The sequence below is a fragment of the Pieris rapae genome, chromosome 6 (genome assembly GCF_905147795.1).
Source record: "Pieris rapae chromosome 6, ilPieRapa1.1, whole genome shotgun sequence".
NCBI classification, from domain to species: domain Eukaryota; kingdom Metazoa; phylum Arthropoda; class Insecta; order Lepidoptera; family Pieridae; genus Pieris; species Pieris rapae.
This window is the reverse complement of record NC_059514.1, coordinates 10,213,467-10,232,492: the sequence shown is the minus strand read 5'-3', so window position 1 is coordinate 10,232,492 and position 19,026 is coordinate 10,213,467. Positions and strand designations below refer to the sequence as shown.

General features: G+C 32.9%; 1 protein-coding gene across 7 annotated transcripts in view; it reads right to left on the bottom strand.

The window, feature by feature from the left end:
• Nucleotides 1-8,230: 8,230 nt before the first annotated feature.
• LOC110991692 (kinesin light chain) overlaps nucleotides 8,231-19,026 on the bottom strand; it is a 44,260-nt gene continuing 33,464 nt past the window's right edge. For 4 of the 7 annotated variants that reach the window (XM_022257160.2, XM_022257158.2, XM_022257159.2 and 1 more), the window contains 5 exons: nucleotides 18,696-18,774; nucleotides 15,326-15,435; nucleotides 14,751-14,867; nucleotides 14,078-14,155; nucleotides 11,160-12,826 (listed from right to left, as the gene is read on the bottom strand). In XM_022257160.2, coding sequence (XP_022112852.1) covers nucleotides 12,734-12,826; nucleotides 14,078-14,155; nucleotides 14,751-14,867; nucleotides 15,326-15,435; nucleotides 18,696-18,774 — 477 coding nt within the window. In that variant the 3' untranslated portion in view covers nucleotides 11,160-12,733. Of the gene's footprint in view, nucleotides 9,575-11,159; nucleotides 12,827-14,077; nucleotides 14,156-14,750; nucleotides 14,868-15,325; nucleotides 15,436-15,962; nucleotides 18,489-18,695; nucleotides 18,775-19,026 lie in introns of those variants that run through there. The other 3 variants (XM_022257161.2, XM_022257162.2, XM_045628528.1) reach the window with 3 other exon arrangements.

Genomic DNA, 19,026 nt, shown 5'->3' with positions numbered 1-19,026 from the left:
TTTACGAGATTTTATTATAGTGTATAAGATTTAGAGTACGTTATATATATATATATATTGTCCATGAATTTTACACAAGAATTAAAAAATGCGATAGTATCGTATCACAAGATTTAAGCCATGACTTACTTAAAAGACAATCAAGCGAATCCATATTCGGAAACTAGTTTATCTATCGAGAATTATGGCAATAAAATCCACCTGCACAGGAAAACTATAACTGTTGTAAATTGTAAACAATTTGGCGCCGGCGCCTGCACATGTTTTCATTTACAGTGCATTTTGCATTTAATGCTTGAATAGAAGAGCTCTAATTTAAAATAATTAATATATGTAAAATTAAAACCCGATTTCCTTTTAACTTTGAGTTGTTTAAGAATGTTGTCGTGAGTTAAGGCCTGGATGTCAATTCGCATAAATCGCTTAAAACATGATCTTATAACTAAAATATAATTAATAAAATTTAAAGGCTCTTAAATCTGTGTGATACTTCAATATAAGTGTAGAAGACCTATTGGACATTATCAGAAACTAGAATGTTATGCATATTACAATTTATGAGCGTATGAAAAACTAAAGGGCACATTTATTACTAAACTGACCTATTATATACTTAATTTATTGGCTATTAGTGTAAGTTGGTTTGCAACATTTGGTTTGCACTTCTAATTATTTACTAATATATCAATATTATTTTATACTACACATTTCGTTTTATTTTTAGTTATTTTACTTTCCATTTTAACTCCATTTTTCAAGGAATTAGAAAGATAAAATATAACAGTATATTTCACCAAAAACAGGTAAAATAATTAGTTGTATTTTAATGAAGGCAGCACTCGTATTGTTTGACTAACGTGTATAATAAATAAATTAAAGACACAGAAGGTACGTAGCAAAGAGTGGCACAGTGCAGAGAGGAATGGCGGGATTTGGAGGCCTTTTCCAGAAAATGGCACACAGATACCTAAAAGAAGATTGAAATAGAAACGTGGTTAAATGTATCTGAATTAAAGTATTACTAGTTGATGGAGAACTTTAAAACAGTAACAACAACCCTATATGAAAGGTTAGTAGAGGTACACAGAATGAAAAGCTCACCTTCTTCACTATAACTCAAATTCGTCGATTCAGTCTCCGCCTTCATCTCATTCTGCCACACTTGCCAATCCCATCCCTCATCACAACTCTCATTAGCCCTCTCATAAAAAAGTTGCAAAAAGTTAGGGCAATAATCATCATAATTATAGTTAATCTCTGGGTATGTGTTCAAATGTGTTTCTTCGTCTTGAATCAAAAAATTTGTGCGTATAAATTCCATTTTTAAGATTTTCTTATAATAATTATGAATATAAACTAAGAAGGTACACGACTGAACTACCCTAGTTTCAGCGTTTAACTGTCCGTGTGAGTGTTTTTCAGTTTCAACTCCTGCGCAGTAAGTACAGTCTACTCACCTTACAGTTGTAAATTATTGCTTTTAGTGGAACTATTAGAATACTATATAGCAAGGATTAAATGCAGGTCATGTAAGCTTTTCTAACGCACTCTTAGACACAAAAGTAGAATCGAGTGGTTAGTTTGGGTTACATGAATATGAAAGTAACGATTGCTGCCTAACTTTGATGATGTATTAATCTCCAGTCGATTCCAAAACGACGAATCTTTCTTGTATTTTGACCATCAGCGTTCAGTCTTATATAGATTTCGCACCGGAGAATACTACATGAAACTACACAATCTGATTCCGACATACCCTTAAAAACAACGCTCATCTAAAAACACGCTGAAGTTTGACCCTTTGGTTGATACATCCCCAGACGCCGCACTGCATGATTAGGTTCGTCCTTTCTTATAAAAACAGCAAAGGAACTCCATGCCCCCTTTCCATCTTCCCTAGGCAGTTTCATATGGGTTCATTGAAGTGATTGAACAGCCTCCTGAATAGGCCTGGCCTTCCAATAAGCCACGTCTCGGACCTATTAAGAGTCTAAGTGCGGAAACTGAGTCCACAAACGAATAACCAATAATAATAAGCTACGTCCTACTTTATATCAGATGGGGTTTTGTATGGCCAAACGTCTGTCCAGTTTATAAAAAAAACCCGAATAATTAAGATATTGTTTATATTGATCTTATTGAACAACTATGGAATATGTAAACTGTGGAAAGGGCGGCGTCTTTTGGGAAGGACTCTCCAGTAGGTACTAGTTAATTTGATAATTAATGATTTGGTTACTTGGTATATTTATTAAGTTAGTCAGTAGTTACTTAGTTTAATTATGTATTTTTCTACGACACATTTATATGCTTAGGTTCGATTACTAGAACAGCATATAAACATTTTAACTACGTTATTAATGTAAATGAAAAATCGTGCGAAAATCGGCATGTATTATATTTGTGGTGAAACTAGAATTTTAGCAACACTTTTTATATTTGTGCAAAAATACGGGTCAAACCATAACTTCATTGAAGATCACTCGCTCCAAAATAATATATTTTGTAGATATAAATGTGTTGAAACGAAACTGTTTTAATACAATATTAAATAACATTAAGAGTGTTTTTAATTATACAAATTAATTGATGTTTTAATAGAGATTTAAGTGTGAAGTAACATGAAGCAAGGTGGCGAATCCCTTGAGAGAAAAGTCCACCCTTCGATTCCCACGACGAAGTTGACGATAGATAGATTGCACTTGTGTATAAAAAACTTGAGATTTTAGTTAACGTTTGACCATAATTATTATACCGTATATTTAGTAAAACAAATTATCTCTAATAATAGAGCGGTGTTGGCCTAGTGGCTTCAGCGTGCGACACTCATACCTGAGGTCGTAGGTTCGATCCCCGGCTGTGCACCAATGGAGTTTCTTTCTATGTGCGTATTTAACATTTGCTCGAACGGTGAAGAAAAAAATCGTGAGGAAACCGACATGTCTTAGACCCAAAAAGTAAATGGCGTGTGTCGGGCCCTGGAGGCTGATCACCTACTTGCCTATTAGATTTAGAATGATCATGAAACAGATTCAGAAATCTGAGGCCAAGACCTAAAGAGGTTGTAGCGCCATTGATTTATTTATTGTATTGATAAATTAGGTAAGTATTTTCTAAGAACAGCAGCTCCTTAGTTAAGTGTTTTAAACTAAAATTAAAAGAAAAGACACCAAATATATATATTTTAAATGTATCCGTTGAATTTATGGTGAACAGTCTTGAGCTGTGCGAGTGACTTTAGCGTGCGGCTCACATACCTGAGGTCATAGATTCGAACCCAACCGTAACAGTGAACTTTCTTAATAGAGCCATTAGAGAAAAAACAAATTATCACGCAGCAGATACAAGAATCTAAGGTACCTCCGTGTATTATGGAAAACATTATCGTTGCATAAGTAGCCATTATCTTTTAATTTACTCTCAATACTGGTAAAAAATATATTAAGATCAACCAGCCAGATAAAACTCACCGCCTCTGACCCACTGTCTACAGCAGTGATTCTCAAAGTGGTCTATATCGACCCCTAGGGGTCTATGACAACCTGCAAGGGCTCTACGTCGGCGAAAAAAATTGGGGGTCTATGAAATGAAAATGGGGGTCCACGATAGTCGATCTCAACACATACTCTGATAGTACCGATTTACATCATACTATTTTATAATATCAAAACATACAATATTTATAAAAGTACCTATGAAGTAAAAAAAAATATTATATATGTTTATAAAATTGTGTAAGTTGTAGGATGTTGGTATTTGCCTTGTGGTCGCAATACATTTTGAACTTATAAATATATATATATATATATATATATATAAATAGATATCAATTAATAAATGTATAAATTAACATGTGTTTTTACTTAAAGTTTTTAATTTTATTTTATTTTAACTAAATATCAGGTAAGTAGGGGGTCTACCCACCACGGAAAAGCATGGCAAGGGGTCTACAACACAAAAAAGTTTGGGGAGCTCTGGTCTGCAGTTTACCTACTTATTTTCGGATACTTACACCGAATTATATCGTATATATGTGTACCTTTCTAAAATCCTTATGCCCCCACCTATGAAACAAAAATTAATTGTTCACTTAAACAACTTAAATACTTAGTAGAGTTTTTGGTTTTATAAAGATCTTCGGAGTTGTAAATGTAAAACTTGGGAATTGTATAGGTACATAAAACTTCGAAATATATAATGAAAAACTTCGAGCCCATTTCAAGTTGCTCCCTTAACAATTAAAATGCCCCCCCCCCCCCCCCCCCCTGAAGAGCGTGGGTCCCACGATGGTAAGCACTGATCTATGGTATCCAGCAAGTTAGCAGAAACCAGATGTACACGCAAAATGCCGTGCCGAGACATACCTTAAAATTACATTACGATGCGCAGCATAAGTTAATATAGTGTTTAGAAGTCTAGAAATGACCTAGTTTGTTATAATGGCTTCGTCATGTAAGAACACGGATAGGATATTGCAATGAAGCGTGTAACCAGGCGGCTTCTGTGAACGTTACAGTGTTAAACTGAAATACATTAGTTAGCATAGTCAAAATTTAATATAAAAAATGTCAATTTCTTTAATTCAGTAGAAATATTATTTTATGACATTTAAATAAACTGTATTCAACTAATATGTTATAATAAAACTTTCCATGTATGAAATACCTTTTTTATATTGTTAGTCTCGTTTTTTACAAACGTAAAATAAGGCGAAAGATAAACAGTTTGAATAGATTTGAAATCTTGTTACGCCAAAGAAATATAACTTATAACGCGTGTATATAAGAATACACTTGCTTTTTTTTATACTCAGTCTCATCTCATCTCAGTTAGTCTCTTTAGAACATCCCAGATATGCTCAGTGGGATTGAGTTCCGGACTTCGAGCTGGCCAATCTAAACGACTGATCCCAACTTCTTACACGTTACCATGTTGCCAAAACGGCGCCGGGAACCATTGTCGTGAAAAATGGAAACTTCTTCAAGAGCAGTCAATGTGAGTTGTGCACGTGGAATCAGGTCTCCCGTTAGGTATCTTATTAGATTTCATCAAGACTTTAAAAAATAATTATAATACTTTTAGCATATTTTTTTTTATAGAACAGGGGCAAACTGGCACAAGGCTCACCTGATTTTAAGTGATACCGCCGCCCATGGACACTCTCGATGCTAGAAGGCTCGCGAGTGCGTTGCCGGCCGTTTAAGAATTTATACGCTCTTTTCTTGAAGGACCCTAAGTATATCTGTATACTTATAATCTACACGATTATAAGTATACAGATTACGTCATGGTAAAATTCTATTAAATCAACTGTAATCGTCATTAGACTGTAGATTTCCTTAGGTGCCCTTTATTTAAGAAAAAGTGTTTAATTCCTTTTTCGTTTTCCTTGTATATGACACGGTGTGTATTGGGCGTAGGGGCTATTGTTGAAGGAAACTGTCCTGGTCCATGAACCTAAAGGGAGAATTTTCGACCAGAAATCCAGTTGAGACATGTTGAACGGTCGGGAGTAATGATTCAGGGTATGACGTCATTGGATTAGCGGCAGATAGTAGCTACAATCTTTACTTTCATAGTGAAAAGGCCTGTAGCGAGTATTCATGGATTTAAAAATTCAGCTAGCTCAGCCACACATTAATTGAACGGTAAATTAAGCTTGGCTGTGACATATACACTTATATTATATAAGAGACTAATTTAGTCATATTTTGATAGACATAGGTACTAGATTATATAGGTATATTATTTTTAACATTACCAATTTAATAAATAATTAAAATATTTGACTTTACACACAAGAAAAATCTGAAACGGGTACATAGATATGATACCTGCGAAAATATAGAGGGGTTTTGTTAACCATTAAACTTAATCCATAGTATGGTATAGTGTATGAAAGGCGAAGATGATTCACAATACTTACATAATATTAAATAGAATTTTTAGTTTCAATAGCATACTAAGATATCAAGAGCGTAATTACATAAAAAACATGTGTAAAAAATGAGATGAGCAATTTATTGTTCGACAACACTGCGCACGCGTTGCAGCTGCCCAAACAAAAGGGGGACAATTTATATGTATTATGACCATGGTGAAGAATGTATGATGAAAGTTTACCAGTTTCATATTTATTAGAATTTGTTCTTGGGGAAATGATATCTATTTAATGTTGTGTTATAATTATTTCTGTACTTTACTTTTAACCGTATTATTTAATTATTATCAGAAATACTTACAATATCGGTAGGCAAATTATTTTTATTATATAACAGTACTTACATTTTTTTGTTTTTGGGGTTATATTTAGAATCTCTTCAAAGTGCTTCAATAGCCTACGTTTCCATTTGCGTCGCCTGATCTGCTGGCTAATCGGGATTTCTCGAAGTTGCTCGTTAGAGAACGTCTAGGGCTTGTGTTAGCTTAGATTAAGGATAAAGATTCCAGAAGGCTGATAACAGATTTATTGAAAGAAAAATTACACTTGAAGATCTCTACTAACGATGATTGTTTAAAGAAAATTGCTTAAATAATTGTAAAGACAAAACAGACATTTGTTGTTAGTGTTGTATAATTTATTACATTTTAAATATATAATTGATTAAATCATTTCATTTGCAGTGTTGGCCTAGTGGATTCAGCGTGAGACTTTCATACCCGACGTCGTAGCTTCGATCCCCGGCTGTGCACCAAAGGAGTTTCTTTCTATGTGCGCATTTAACATTTGCTCGAACGGTGAAGGAAAACATTGTGAGGACACCGACATGTCTTAGACCCAAAAAGTCGACGACGTGTGTCAGGCACTGGAGGCTGATCACTTACTTGCCTATTAGATTTAAAAATGATCATGAAACAGATTCAGAAATCTGAGGACAAGACCTAAATAGGTTGTAGCGCCACTGATTTATTTATTTTAAATTATTTCATTTATATGTACTATTAACTCCAGTTCTAACCATTTTGGAGCCAACAGGCTTCGGAAATGACGATGGCAAGCTACCGTATGGGATGTCGTTGATTCCTTGGAATATAGGACGGGCATTGGTATTTGGTACGGTATGCTACTTGTTGGGACATGTTAAAGCCAGCGTTAAAAGTACACTGCCACAAAGACAATCTTTTTAAATTTGTTTTTTAATATTATCATGTAGGTTTACTGTATAGTTGTGAATTATTTTTGTAATTAGGACGAAACCGCCGTAATCAACTAGCTATGAATAATTTGGACGTTCGAAACACTGATGACTTTACCAGTGACGATTAAAGTCGCCCGACGCGTTGTTTATCTGGCATGCTTAATAATTTTGACATAATTTATTTAATGGAGATATAATGACGAAACTCCCAAATGTTTTGTCCTCAGACTGAGCACATTACAATCCCATTATGTTCTATATAGCTTGTACGTCCTATTCGCAAAAATATAGTTTTTCCGAGTATCTAAGTTTGGAATTTCGGGAACATAATTATTGTGTACGTAATCCCTGTAGACCGGCTTCATTATTTAGGTTCAAATTAACTTATCTTATATTATGTCCTTAAATTGCGTTGACTTGAAATTAAAACAAAGAATAAATATTTCTGAAATGACAGAAATCAGGTGATTGGACTGACTGACGCCATGATATTATTCTAGGAATAGCTCCGTTATTCCGTGCGAAACGGCGGTGTAGTAACAATTCCCAACTAGGCCCACTTTTCTTAGAATTGTAGATAGTAAAACGTAAAATTGATTTACTCTAGATTAACTGACGATTTATTCTTAGATTAAGATTTACTCTTGTATGGTCGAAGTTTAGTTGTTTGAGTTTAGTGGTAACTAGTGAAACTTGCGCAAATATAAGTAAGAAATCTTTTTTTACAGTAAGATATATTTGTATAATGTACATTTCAGACATACCTAGATTATTAGAGTTTGCGCTCAAAGAAAAGTTGCTTCATGAGGCCTCTTTACAGACCTCAATTATTCCATCGGAATCGAACGCAGGGTAAATATATTCAAAGATCAGGTTAATTCATACTTAATGATTAATAATAATAATATATAATCTTTATTTCTTCTCTCACATATACATACAAGGTCATTATGATTAAACTGACATTTGGAAGAATGTCTCTGTAATAAAACAGCTCAGCTGTTTTTAAATGACGATCAAAAACATTGTTGTATAAGTGAATTGATTTTCAGTTCGAGATACTCAAGTAGGTAGACAAATAAAACACAGTATTCATTTAAGAATAAATATATTTATTGCAAATTTAAATAATACTTGAGATCAAATTGATAAAATAATTCGTGACTTAATCTATAAAATGCAATAGCACATGTTTGGCTTATTAATAACTACACATTTGAAAATAATGCTTTTACTAAAGTATTCAAAATTATATGATAACTTTTTTTAACTTAATCCTTAATCGATATAAAAGAGAATTTAATTTATTTACTTACAAAATAATTTCCATAATTTCAAGTACTCAATGAAAAGCCCTCGAAAGTGGAATATGTATATAATATATTAAATTCGCGATTATGAAGTTTAATATAAATGCAGTTCCCGTAAACCAAAGACAATATTATTATCTATGTTTATGTCCAACTGTAAAATACCGTCAAATTATACTGTGATTTAACGTAATCTACTTCGCAATATACTGATTATTGAAAATCGGTATAACAAAGATGATCAGCTAATGCAGATTCGAGCTCGTGATAGTTCAGATTGTTAAAAATATTTGACGGGCATTTTACACTTGATACGCCAAATTTAATGTGCGGAAGCGTCTTTAGTCTTACAGTAGTGTAAATCGCAATATTCTACTTTAAAATTATTTAATTTCTTATCACGTATATCCGAGAAATGGGCTGATGCTTTATTCCGTTAATACAATATCAAAAGCAAAAGCGAAATATTTATTTGACGACTGAAGCAAGCTTTTCCTTCCCAACTCTAACCATCCAGTCTTCAGTATAACTGGTGCTAATTCTAAGTTAATTAAACTCCAATAAGTTCAACAATATAGTTTCATGTTTTAAGTTTCACACAAGAAAATACAAATTATTTAAATGAAAGCAAGCAATTTTATAAATAACGCATTTTTGACATCTGTAACTGGACTTTAATCAAAATTAGCACCAGTGTAAGTTAATCTAACAACACTTCCAGACTGTCCAACATTTTTAAAGTAACTTTTACATACAACATAAGGACCTAGAAATACTCTAACGTATAAGTCCGATGACCAGGGGGCTACCATAAACAAGATACATTTTTCATATTTTTTATAAACGTAGGATGTGTATTGCCAGCTGTGCGCACTCGTTAAGATATCAACACACTGATCAGCGATGTGTACAGCCAATAATTTTATTTACTTTTGACCATGTCATTTAATATATGGTAACCCCAAAGTTCACACATTTAAACTATTTCGCATTTGCCATCACGACTGCAATGTCACGAGTCTTACGATGGTAGTGGTGATGTAGACCAGTAGAGTCCCAGTTGCGCTGCGCTAGCTGCCCTCCGAAGCCTTATTGAGCTCGCACAGCGAGCTTGCGCGCTTCATGCTAGGGAATAAATTTATCGTAAGCTTAATTAGAGCTGTTTATTATTAAGTTTGAAACCAGTAATACGATTTTTTAGGTAAATTAATCAGAACTATCATCAGATTATATAAGAACAAATATATCTAAACATAATTGATATATTTTTGTTGAGAATAAGATTATTTAACGACAGATTAATATAAGCATAGGGCAGTGAGCTTTCGATTGGACCTAAAGTCGTTTAAATATTTACTTTAGTAACTACGGCTCGTATTGTTTTATAAATATATTATCAGTGTTTTCGAAGTATGAAATTATTGTATATTAATTATTATTAATGTATATTTTCCAAACTTTCAACGTACACTAACATATCGGAATAGGTATCATATCTACAAACTATTATAAACATACTAAATATAAAAAAATCTAAGCAAAAGCAAACATTACTTACCACATATTAATTATATGCTATCACGAAATCAATCTACCAAACTCGACGAAAACTCTTAGCTTTCGAGAGAAAAACCAACGATTAATTCTATAACGTGGGTTGACACAAAAACATCTATTTGAAGGTAGACACAAAATCTGACATTAACTTAAATTTACTACTGACTTTCCACACATCGCCAAATTGCCTCTTAAGCATAAGCTAAAAAGCGTGTTCTAACCTCTCAGGATCAGTGAAGTCTACGTCAGGCAAGGTAGCAGAATGTCGGCCCGTTAACCGGTGATAAAGTTTGGCAGAGGATCGCTTCAAGGATTCGCGTAGTTTCACAAAACTTGCGCTGCGCGACACCTCGGGACCCTGCCCCGTGTTATGCAATTTATAAGGTCAAAAACTAATAGACTACAAAGGTTTGTGCTCTAAAAAAACTAAAGATTTCTACGTGTGTACGCTACGCAGGTGAACTAAACGTAGTGCGTCGATCTGATGTATTGCAAAAGCTCACTATAAAGAATGAAATAGCGAACATAATAAAATTATAGGGGCCGGATTCAGTGGGGAATCAGAGGTCCTGGAGACAGTGGCGTAGCTACCTTTGGGGGCACCTGGTGCGGAAGTTGGTGTTGTCAGCCCATCGAGTGTAAAAAGCAATATATTTTATGATTTCTTGAATGACGGGACGTAGATTCCCCCACGATAGCCACAGGGTCTTTTGCAGGAATTCTACATAGTGCTAGTGGAGAAAGAATTTTTTATGCTAGCGATATCCCCCCCACCCCCTTTGCTACGTCACTGCCGGCAAGAAGTAAATATTACATGTATGGTCTTCCTAATTTGACATGACTTTTTTGTGACCCCTGATCCGAACACTAGATCTACTCTTTTCTACAGGTTTGTATTGATGTATGTTGTTAAATATACTATAGATAATTAATTAAAAAACTAATTTTTTACTTTGATGAGTAAACACAGAAGACGAGGTTTTAAACATATAACTTAACTTATTACGTAAAATAAAAATCTTTCACATGCAATATATTTTGAAAACATTTTCGTTTTCGCATTTCGTAACCTTAAAAAAACCCTTCACCACATTAAGACATTTCGTGCGTTCTATAAATTGCATAACACCAGACTTATAAAAAAAACCAAAAAGACTGTTATATAAATATTTATTAACAATTAAAAATTATCATTCATATTGTGACATGGGATTGAATATCAGAGATTCGTTTATTTCAAATTATTTTCGTTAAATTTAAAAAAAATCCGATTATTAAGCGTTCGTAAAATATCAATTATAAAAATACAATAAAATCTATTTTATAAAGCTTACACCGAAATAACACTACATTGGAATGAAAAGTCTTGTATAAATATTAAAACAGATAAAAAATCTCGGTTGCATAGATAATAAATGGCAAGCGGGCGAATTTTTCGTTGAGCGCCATCTTGCTTTTTCGCGCGCTTACTTTTACAATAAAATCACATGCATAAAACATTCAACGATAAAAAACGGCAAAAAATATTAAAATAAGCAACATAATTGTTGTAACACATTCTATAGTCCGCGCCACCACTCATTGCCGACGGGAACCCTGGACCTAAATTAGCTCCGCCATCTTGCTGTTTGTGAAAGGTGCGTTTGTATGAGAATCAGAGTGATTATGAAGCGTAAAATAGAGAAAAGTGCAACTCGGAAAATGCTTTTGAAGGTAAAGGATTTTTGTGAGACAAAGAACAGGAATAAAGCAATTCGGTATGTGATCAAAAGAGAGTGACGGGTAAATTTGAGGGTGGCCAGAGGTTTAGTATTTGTTTAATACTGGGTATATTATTGTCATTTTTGAATTCCACCAGAGCGATTCTATGGCCTAATCAATATTTTTCTGTGAAAATTATATATAATATTACAAAAGAAGCAAAAGTTGGTGAAATTCAAGATACAAATGATAGCGATTGTGATATTATGGAACTAAATCATGATGACCATACTCATTGTAGAAAGATCTCGAAGATTGTATAAGATCAAGAACAAAAAATTTGTTTACACAAGTAAGAACTACGTTTTTGACACCTAATCATTGTCACCGATATCTTCGTACAGACATTGCCTTTAACGGTAAGACAGTGAAATTTTTGTTCGTTTTATGATAAAACATCTGAAGCAACGTTCGTAAATTTCATATTATTTATGTTACGTTGGGGTAAAATACGTCTAGCACTAGCAACATCTTAGTACACCGCTAGTGCGCGTCTATCTGCATTCAGTGGTGGCGCGGACTCTATACCTCATATTCACAAATAAATGCAAATTCGATTCACGTGGTATGATATTAAAAAATCCGTCGGACGGTACATGATTTATTGATTGTTTTTATTATTATTTTTTATCGCATGCTAATAAATAATCTACGTACACCCGCTCTTTTGCTTAGGGTTACCATGCTTAAATAAAAATACTACAAAAACAAAAGAGCGGGCTTAGTGGCACGTGAATTCTCTCGAAGAGCAAACACTCAAATCGATTGATAAAATATCCCATTGTAAAATAAAATCATTCCCTTCAATTTACGGGTCTTGATTCCAAAATTCCAACTGGAAACTGGAATCTATAATATAAATTAATTAGACACGTATGATTAAATTCTGATACATTTAAGAGAATTCACGTGAGAAGCGAGTGAGCACTTAAAATAAACTTAATCTAGGCTAGGTCTAAATATAGGCTACTGTTGAGGCGCATTCGCTGGGTTGATACCTAGCGCATTGAAAAGTTTCGACTTTAAGTTCAATCGTGTCTCGTTTGCTTGATTCGTGCCCTATGGACAAAATAAAAACATAAATGTGCAAATCAAAATAAGCGTGGACGGCAAAACAAGACAAACACAAAATTCGGGTTGCCAAAAGCGGGGCCGAACAACGATGCACCTTTTTAAAGCCATAAAAACGCCATTTCAATTCTAGAATTTAAATTCGCGTTGTAAACAAGGTTTTGACAGTTCTGCAACTATGTTTTGGCAATGACATTTGACAACGGCATTTTTTGCGGGTGTTAACGGTTTGATGTCCCCATGACGCTGTGATTGAATCGACTTTTAATATGTTTTCATTTAGGTGTGGAAATTTAAAATCTTGGTAAATGTTATCTGGGAAGATGATTACATCACCAGCCGAAGTTATACAATTCATTATCATACTAGAAAGTTAGGTTACTTTGAAAAAATCCATTTTGTCGAGCTATACGTTCAAAAATAATGATGATGATGAACCTTTTAAAACATGAAATGACATACCCCGCCAAAACACTAAATCAGTTACACAGCTTAAATACTCTTTTGTATCTTTCTGCCACTATGTATAATTGTAATTATGACAGTTTATTAAATGTTGTATCAAACACCACGGCAATTAATTGAACGGCTTTTTAAGCTAGTTGGCTGCGACATATACACTAATAGAGAAAAAAGTATAAAAATAAATAATGTGAAATCTAAAAATAGTACTTTTGATATCGGGCGTTTAAAGTCTACATTTTAAAAATTGATAATAATATATATATATAATAATGAAATCGTGTATCATCTTTTGGTATTTCTTTAAACGTATTAGTAAGAATCTGCTTAATTCTATGTTATGAAAAGGGTTATTTTGTAATAGAAAATGTACTTAAAACAATATGGCCCATATTTGGAATGTTTTATAAAATGGCGTAATAGCTATGATATCCTCGCTCCCAATGGCAACAAACTCCCACAGACAAAACAGTGCGATTTGCAATTTTTGTAGAGTTGCTAGTTTACAGTTGAACTAGTTGTATTTGTAAACGATTTAGGTGCTTAAAAATAAATTGAATACAAACCAAAGGCAGAACACAGCCCCGATAACTTTTCAATCAATAATGATGGTGATATCTTAGCCATCAACTTCTGATTTGTTTAGATGAAGAATTATAAGGCCTCTGAATGCCTTCATTGGAAACACGAGATTCATTTTATAAAGTTGTTTTTAAATAAACCCACTCAACATAAACCAGCAACACAAACGCAACCAATAAAGCACACTCAACCGACCGTAATTTCTTCGTCGTTCTGTTCGAGCGAGTCGCGAACCCGTCCACGGCCTCGGGACTGCTTCATCACGTCCAAGGCCTACACATATGTACGATCATAACTATCTGCCGTGTGTAGACAGACCAAGCAAGCATACTATTACTAACATCCTACTAAGTTAGTTATAATGAATAAAAGAAAAATGATCAGAAATTAATGTGAATAAGGTTTTTGCTAACTAATTGGGGAATTTATTCGTAGGCGAATATAATTTTAATTTGAAAAGAACAGTGCTTAGTGAAACAGACAAAGAGTTCCTTTCAATGGTTAATATATTTTACATTGACCATAAACTAAATTATATCTTAAGGAAGTACGTATGAGAGTTATTACGTCTCATACGTACATATGAATAAATTAATATCTCTAAAGTCTGAAAATATACTAAAATTCATTACAAATACGCAATATCATGCATACGAAATTATATTAAGGAGTGTTTAAAACGTATGTTCTTGAAATCTATATTTCTGTAACTACTAATAAATACATTATTCTAAAACCTAATACAATTCAATCAATACACATTTTAAACTAAGTCAAACTTTGTATATTAAGTTGTAGAAATACAGATTTCAAACGGTATATACGACTTATACGCAATACGTACGTACAACGTACACTATGTCGGTACCTCTTTTCGGCTACGCAACGCACAGTCCTCGAGTGTTTCGGCTGCCTCGTACTTGCCCTGACGCCGGTAGAGGGCGCCCAGGTTCTTCAACGTAGTGGTTACTGTTGGTGAGTCTACCTGAAATGCAATTGCATAATATAATATTATTTATTTATTTATAAGTTTTAAAATTAATGAAAATGTGACATCACAAATTTTACGCACACACATATCAATTATATTAGAATACATATTCATTGTGGTTTCATTCCGCAAACGTGTAACAAATAGGAGCACCATAATAGCCACTGGTTAAACCTAAGACGAGCAGAGATAGAGGAGCATTTCAGATGATTCTTGATTTAACATTAACAATGACTGACTTTTGGACTTTTCAAATTTTGTAAGGCATTCAAGATACACGCAAACATTTAACTAACGGTCATTGGACCAAATCAGGGTTTAATGCAGTTATGCCAATGGAAATTATAATTTAGCACGTTCTTAAATGAAATAAAAATATTTGCAAAAGCATTAAATTGAAAAAAAATGTGTTTATATTTAGAGAAACCAATGATTACGCGAATTGAAATTACCTTGGCAGCCTTATGCCATCCACCGGATTCGCCATACGGAGCATTTTCCTTCTGCAAGTGTTTGTTTTCCTCGCGCTCTTCAGCCACTTGCCAGATCGGCTTGTTGTCATCTGCACGATAGTTTATATTAGTGGAATGTAATCGAATTAAAAAAGAATTAAACAAAAAAAAACTTATAAAGACATAAACTGACAATATTAGAATTATTTTTACTTTCGCATCGAGATTTTTTTTAGTCATCCTAATCATCATAGTCCTTCCTAATCATAACTACGAATATGATTTGAGGAGTTGTATGCAGATTGAATTTTCTAGAACTTACGAATTAAACCGTTTCAATATTGTCAGCTAAATTCCATATAAGTAAGTGACACAAGTCGGAAAGGTGTGACACAACTGGCAGGAAATAAGAAAACTCAAATGCTTCAAACAATTGAGACTCAATAGTTTTAATACGCGTACGTTATCTGTTTTATAAAATAAAACAAATTTACTAAGTTATCTAATTATAGTCCGGTTTGATTACGCTTGCAGCACTATAAAACCCTTCCTACCTGTGCCACTGTTAATATACCAATCTTGTGTCACTCACCTATTAACGATGTTAACAAGTCATCCCCAAAATGAAAATAAAATATAAATTTCCAATCAATATATTCATCACATACTATATTTTTATAAAAGGCACATATTTGGCAATTTCAGCTTCGGATTGAAAATATTTGTATTATAATCACATTCACTTTGGCAATAAATATTGAGTGATCTAAGAAGTATTCGCAAATCAACATATAACGCACTTTTATCTAGTGTCTATATATATAGAAATTCTCAATATATTAAAAAGAAAACAGTTGAAATTTTAATAAAATAATCCAACATTATATGTAGGTTTTCATCGAATACTTGTCAAATCAACAAAATTGTGACTATCACAAAAATGTTTTTAATTAAAAAAAGCACACGTGATAGCCGCGCAATTATACCACTTGGCACTACGAAACATGCGCTTCGAAGTCAAATTCTCTAAAAAAATATATAAAAATTATTGTATAGAATTAATATCCATGTGATCTTGTTCTACGACATCGTGCAGTAAAACTGTATCATTAAGAACGGTAACATAGTGCGGCGTTCGTTGAAAAGACAAGAAAGAAAGAAAGACAAAAGCGTCATTTAAATGTTTAAAATACAACCTGAATTTGGACTTTGAATTAGCTTGTGTGTTAACTCTACACGGTACGAAGTCAGATAGATCTTTCTAGATATTCATTCTATACGTATATCACAACACAGTATATCACTAAGCTGCCACACAATTTATTTGTACACACTTTTTGGGTTTTTTATTTTATTTGGAATAACTAAATCATAAGCTAGGAAGCCGACATGAAATTGCGAACGAAGATGTAGCTCTGGAGTCTAACAATCTGGAATATAAACTTTTATGACGACAAAACGACACGTAAGTACGAAGTAAAAGCTGGTATTTTGACAATTATTAGGCGGGTCCACACAGAGCGAGCAACCTCGCGAGGAAACTTATCGAGAGTTTGAGAAAATCAAAAGCCGACACTCGATGGCTTTGGCGTTCGGTTTCTTGCCCTCGGCCGAGGCGTGTCCACACTAACCGAGCTGCTTCGAGCGGCGAATGCCTCGCGAGGCTGCTCGCTATGTGTGGACTCGCCTTTTGAACATTGACAATGTATTTAATTTTTTTAATCATCTTCATTCACATTTCTACTTAAAATTAGGCAAGAAAGTCTACCTCTACTGAAAACATTCGAGTTTTTACCAAATGCAGATAGAGATCTAAAAATATATTCAATGCAGACGATCCGCAACAGTTAACAATATTTTTTTAGGACCAGGGGGCAAACGGGCTCGCCTGAATGTAATGCCGCCGCCCATGGACACTCTCATAAAAAAAGTTTTCAATTGAAACGTTTCTCGTCCACATTAAATTGAGTATAAGAAATAATTATTCTAATCAAGTAAAATTTTCAATAAAAACATGCAGGTAACTCAGTTTCATTCTAGTACAAAATATAAAAATATGCGACTTATATTATCTACTGAATAATTGGGAGAGAAATCTTTAACTAGCAAGTTTTTGTGACATCATAGATTCAAGGTCCTGCAGTCGAGCCAAGACATTTAAACTACTCATGTGATTTTTAGTAACTTTCTACTTTATAAACAACTAGTCTAAAACTTCCATCATAAATGTCTGGGAATATTACGAAAATTCATAATATTATTTTAATAATGAAATGTATCTAAAACTGTATAATTGTATTGTGTAAAAAATATTTTATAATAATTTTAAGGATTAAAATGATCTTCGAAGGCTTTTTAAAGTTTTCTGCCCCAACCATTGGTTTTGCTTTATACCTGTTTTGATTAACTTTAAAGATTAATCTACACTATTAACTAAAATATTTTTATTAATTTTAGAAAAATTATATTAATTTTGATTAAAATTATTAATAATCTTTACGGCAGAGGCCAGGAAATTACGCTGAAATTTGTTTGAAATTTAATTGCGAGAATTATCATAAATAATACACATAAAATATAAAAATCGAATAAATTGAACTGTGGGTTTAACAGACTTTTTATAACTTAAAAATCCAAATATTTTGTAAAATAAATTACATCACTTAAACATTTTAATACAGTTAACAGTTAACCAAAGCTCTGACGAAAATAAATCTATTTTTTGTTGATTTGGTAATTACGCTTTTTATTTTGTATTTTCATAACTTAAAAAAGAGTTCGCTTGATGGCGATAATATGCCTGTTGCATCGCTATTATTTTATTTAACGATATTAAAGTAAATAAATAATTGCGGACCCCTGCCAAAAGCATAATTAAACAGGTATCGAATAAAATATTTACGCAAAAATTCTATTTATTAAACTAATAATTATCTATATTCGAAAACGATTCTATAATTCGACTCTTTTAACTTATAAAAATATCTATTTCACTGATAACTTGCTATTTATATGGAATATTTTCATTAAAAAACAATAAAAAATAACTCTTGTACGTTTATAAGTATTTTTTATATTCTATGGGAATGCACGGTCATGATCAATAGCTAAGGGGACGATTTGTTAATGACCTTATAAGGTTTTTTTAATGAAGCTATGTACTCTGAAAAATAAAAAAAAAACTGAAAAATTATGTCCAAAAAAAATGAAATAAAAAAATTGTTTATCACATTAACGCCGTATTATTTAATTTTATCAAATTTAATTAGTATAAATGATAGCTATCATTCAAAGTTTTAAAATAAATAAATTAAAACAAAAAAACGAATGAAAAAGAAAAAAATCCAAAAAAACCGAATTCATGACTCACCATCAATAGTTCCGAATTCCCTTTCGTGGGCACGAGTCAACACTTGTTTGTATAGAGTTTCGGCTTCCTTGTATTTGCCCTGGAATTTTTTACTGTATAATGACTATTCAATAGATAAAATATTGATTAAAATTAGTTTCATAATATATCCCATCAAAAAAAACGTATATACATTTACTGCTTAAGACATAATTAAATATATCTAGTTTTGAATCGAGAGTACAAAGAATACTATAATTCATTCAATAAATAGTTTTTATAATTTCCTACAAACAAATCGACCCACTGGCAGAATAGATAGCCACTACAGCAGTTTTCTATAAAATGTTTC